This window comes from Limulus polyphemus, unplaced genomic scaffold (genome assembly GCF_000517525.1).
Source record: "Limulus polyphemus unplaced genomic scaffold, Limulus_polyphemus-2.1.2 Scaffold249, whole genome shotgun sequence".
NCBI classification, from domain to species: Eukaryota; Metazoa; Arthropoda; class Merostomata; order Xiphosura; family Limulidae; genus Limulus; species Limulus polyphemus.
In genome coordinates, this window is record NW_013665859.1 from 168521 (window position 1) to 173468 (window position 4948).

At 28.9% G+C, this 4948-nt stretch overlaps 1 protein-coding gene across 1 annotated transcript in view; it reads right to left on the minus strand.

Annotated features, from left to right (window-relative positions):
• Positions 1–4948, minus strand: part of LOC106478785 (sentrin-specific protease 1-like) — a 55645-nt gene that overhangs the window by 28501 nt on the left and 22196 nt on the right. The window contains exons 4-5 of the mRNA XM_013939353.2: positions 4439–4517; positions 466–758 (exon numbers count right to left, since the gene is read on the minus strand). Of these exons, the coding sequence (XP_013794807.1) occupies positions 466–758; positions 4439–4517 (372 nt within the window). The remainder of the gene's footprint in view (positions 1–465; positions 759–4438; positions 4518–4948) is intronic.

Sequence of the window (4948 nt, forward strand, 5' to 3'; positions counted from 1 at the left end):
GGATTATGCAAAAATGTGTAACTCTGAGTATTATTAAAACAATACAACGTGTTGCTTTAGCTACAGCAGTACGCATTCACTAAATAATTCATTTATGGAATTCCAGTTACCAATTTCTATGGTAACATGACTATTGGCAGTCACTATGAATGCAATAAGAGAACACAATCAACTCTGATTTAAGTGATTAAGTTTGCAATATTTCAGACTCTTTATACATTTATTTTGGTCCATATTGTAGCCTTTAAAAGATTTTTTATGACAAACGTATTTAATACAAAATAACATTTTTAAACCTTAAGCAATATAAATTGTACACAATTTTGAAACTGATTTTCCAATAATTTCTCAGTTGTAGCAATTTATCAATAAAATATATCACCTTTAGTTAACTAATAACCTTTAGTAACTATGAAAAATAAAATAGAATCTACATGTACATTGTAGATTTTACAAATATAGTACCATTTGTGCAGTTAGAGACAACCATTTCTCTTCTGTTTTGAAACTACTGCCAGATCTATGCCTGACAGCTTTTCCTGGTAATTTTTGGAAAAACTGGGGCTTTTGATGTCCGTTTTGTTCTTCATTTTTTTCTCCAGACTCTAGAGCTTTCCTAGAACTCAAATTTGACTTACAAAGAGGAATTGTTTTTGTTACCCTTTTGGATTCTCTCTTTGAAGAATCAGATTGAAATGTTGGTTCTGAAGATGAAGATAGTTGAACAAGTTTCTTTAGCTGCTTTGGTTTATCATTCACTGAAACAAATATTATATGACATAGTAAATTATTATATATAACATATATGGTATTAAGAGTAACTTTTCATTATTTATTTAACTCTCTTCCTACAAGGTTGGTCGATTTGTACTCGTTATGGTTTCCATACTATAACTTTTAATACACTTTGTATATCTTCACAAAATTTGGCAGGCTTTTAGTAAACAAGTCTTTTGTACACAAAAAAATCAAATTTTTTTATGAAATATTTTTACTAAAGATTTGTCTGTGAATATATATCATATTTCTATAAATTAGTCTGAATGCAAAGTTATTTTCACATTAAGAGTGAAAATACTTTTCTTCATCTCAAAAATCTTAAATTTTATTTGCATAATCTCTAAAACCTCCTAAGTAAATTTCATACATTTTTTCACAATGAAACTTTATATTTTATCTATTATTTTCTTTTCCCTAACTTTACACAAGGTTGGTCAATTTGATTGACATCGTAAAATCCCAATAAATCTAAATTACCCTTTTTCTTTCTAGAATGACTTCAAAATTATAATAAGAGACTACATTTGTTCATCCTAAATAGCTTTAAACTCATAACAGCATACATCTATTTATACTTTACTTTTATTGTTTTATTGCCCTTTGAACCCATCTCGTGAAAAAAATTTATTATATTATTATTATTTATTTCCCCTAATCTAACCTTAACTAACATAAAAAGTTCCCTATTTTTACATTTTAGTTACTTTAATAATACTAAATAAAGAATACACATGAAAGACAAGAAAAAAGTACTTACATGTGCTTTTTTGTTGTTGGTGACTCTGGATGACACTTAACCCAACTTTTTTATACTAATGGTAGTACTGCACTAAATAATTTGTTATTCACTTAAAAAGGCACCAAAGAACACAGAATAATAACGTTTAAAAAGCAGACAATGTCCCATAACTGTCACAATTTTTCTGGCTTTCAAACTATGCAACAAGATCCATTAAAACTTCATCTAAGCTCATTGATGTTTTTAATCAAGCTTGAACTGAAAGCGAAATTTACAATTCTCTTTACAGAAAATGATATAATACGTCATTTGATAAATGAAAACCTTGGCTCTCTATTGGTTATAAATATAATATATTGAATGTCAGAGAGAATTATTGTCAATCTCCGAAAGTTTGTTTGTTTGTAATTAAGCACAAAGTTATACAATGGGCTATCTGCGCTCTTCTCACCATGGGTATCAAAACCTGGTTTCTAGCACTGTAGGTCCACAGACATACCGCTATGCCACCGGGGGGGGGGTAGCAAGAGGGGTCTGATTGTCTATTTCATGGCTCTGTAACCAATTAAGATTGAAGGCTATGAAAATTATGCTTTGCCTGAGTGATGATGATATGATAAGGAGGAATTTACGTTAAATTTCGTCCTTCTTGGAGGGGTGGTAAATAAATTAGAGAAGAGGGGATGCGTAGAGAGCAAATATCACAATTCTCACATTAGGAGAAATTCTACATTTTTTTATATTGCCTTAAAAAGTAAAAACTTAAAACTTATATAGTATTAAAATATGGATTATTAGCTACATTTATAGATATATCATGAAGAAAAAGTAGTTTAATCAAATTTTAAATATAACTCACTAAAACCTTGTGGCATGTGCAGATAAAGATGTTCATAGAGAGAGGGTTAATAATGTACCAAGACAAACTATGCACAGTAAGTAAATACACAGATGTGATATTTTTCAACAACTAGATTTAACAAGAAAACTTTAAGCTTTCATATATATATTTGCATAATGAATATTGCTTTAAAGGGCTAAAATTCTACTGTGAATACAGTCTTGTATCAAATATGAGCAGTAATCCTACAATTCATATAACGTACATTCAGATTCATATCCACAAAAACTGTCTATACTTTTATTTTGTAATTGTGCACATTGTAAATATGGTTTGAGAAGGGTTTTGTTTTGGTTGTTGTTTTGCACAAAGATACACAATGGGCTGTCTGTGCTCTTCATACCACAAGTATTGAAACTTGTTTTTTAGCATTGTAAGTCTACAGACTTACCACTGAACCACTAGGGAGCACTTTGTGGAGGGAATCAAATATTTGTAAGCATATTGTTTCACCAACTTATGTAATATTTTTCACAAAATGTCTGACAAGGATTTGAACCTGCATTGCAACTTAGAAGCCAATAGTACTTTAAATAGCTTTCATCGGCCATTGCTAGTTATAAAGTCATGTGAAGGCCTATTTAGGTTGAAACAGCATTTATATCTTGCTTATTACTATAATTAATCAGCAGCTTATGGATGTTACTTTGTAATCTAGTTAAATTTATATATGCATATGCACATAACTATTCATATTATTACTACTTGCCATACGCTATATCTAAGCCTAGACCTAGATTAAAATTAGTAGCAATAAAGTATAGCAGGAGTTCTAATGCCAATCCAATGGCCTAAATGCAAGTATTAGAAATATTGATTGAATTAAAAGTTGAACATCTAAGCTTTATAATGATTTATATTTAGTATCATTCCTACAACAAAAATATATTGGTTATATTTGAATAGGAATAACAGCTTTGTAATAAATGGGCATTTGAAATTTTTGTGTGCAATTTGATATACTGCTATTTTCATGACTGTGCATGAGTGTCACTTAGTAAAAAAAAAGTAAATTTTCCTTCCTATTTAAGAGAAGTCTTTAGACTCATAAAATGTAAAAAAAATGAAAAAGAAGAGAAAACATGAGTAGATTTACATTATTGTGAAAAAGCTGAAACATCAAATATCTACAAAAGGTGCAACAAATGGTTAACAGCTGAAAATCAAAGAACATATCACCAATAATACTTTAGTCATTAACTACATCATGGGTTCTTAACAATGTCATAATTAATAACTCAATTTTCAAAACATGAACTTGTCTAATTTTATTAATATACAAAAATAAGTAATGTTTTTGTTCACATATTACTGTTAATTTCATTATATGGAATCAAACAACATTACCTGACTAAAACTAGTGGATTGATTACTACTGCTTTACACTATATGTTTTATGGTACTTCAACTGCTTAAATTAATCTCATGTGCACTGTCTATTTCACACAAACTTGACACAAATGAGCTTCTTTGGTGTGTGTTTAAGTGACTCAAAGAAAATAAAACAGATAATGATTCATGATTTGACATTCTTTTTCATTTTGATGCATTACCATGAGTAGAGCAATAAATGTACCAACATTTAAATTTTCTACACTTAAGCTATGGGTGTTCACAACCTGGAAAATTAATATTTATTTAATATAATGAACAGTGTACATAACATGTAATATCTTATATATATATATTGACTTCATTAGAATATAGTGATTTCATTTGTACATGAAATTTAATAATAATAGTAGAACTAGATAAATTTTGTCTGCACTTTCCAGACTTGATTAGTAATTAGTCAAATGCCAACCATTATTTTGAGCTCTAAAATCAACTTTTTCTAATACTTTAGCATAGATGCAGCAACAATTTTAAGAAATACTTGAATTTGAGTTCTATACAATAAGTCAAAAACTAGAAAATTATTCTGTATGTAAGTTTCATTATTCTTTACAAAATTTCCTTCAATAATCACTAATAGTTCATTCTTATTCCAATAGAGCAAAGAAATTTTAGATTTTTACACATTCTTAGTGGTGCTCTCTTCAATTCTTCATTTTTCCATGCACTGCCAGATGTTTTTTCTATATCAAAACATTTATCCTGCAATCCAAATAAGTACAATTATGTTAGTATAATAAACAGACAAACAAGTAAGTTTATTTTGTACAACTATCATCAGTATTAAACAAAGTTTCAAACTGTAAGAATAAAATAAAACAACAAAGGTGTGTGCGTGTGTGTGTGTATTTCTGACAGTATCTTATGAAAATTGTTTATTAGTTGGTAAAAATTACTACAATAACCAATTAATAAAAAGAAATTGTTTTATTTCAAGAAAATTATAAACAAAACTCAATTCAAAACATGTCATATTTTATGAAAATAAAATTTAAGCCAATCATATGATCAGAGATAATACTGTAGGCTGAATAAAAGGTAACTGCATTTGTGTGTGTGCACCTACAAAATGGAGCCATCAAAGACATTGTGCCCGCATCCACAACCAAAACTCGCACGTCAGGACCTAGTAC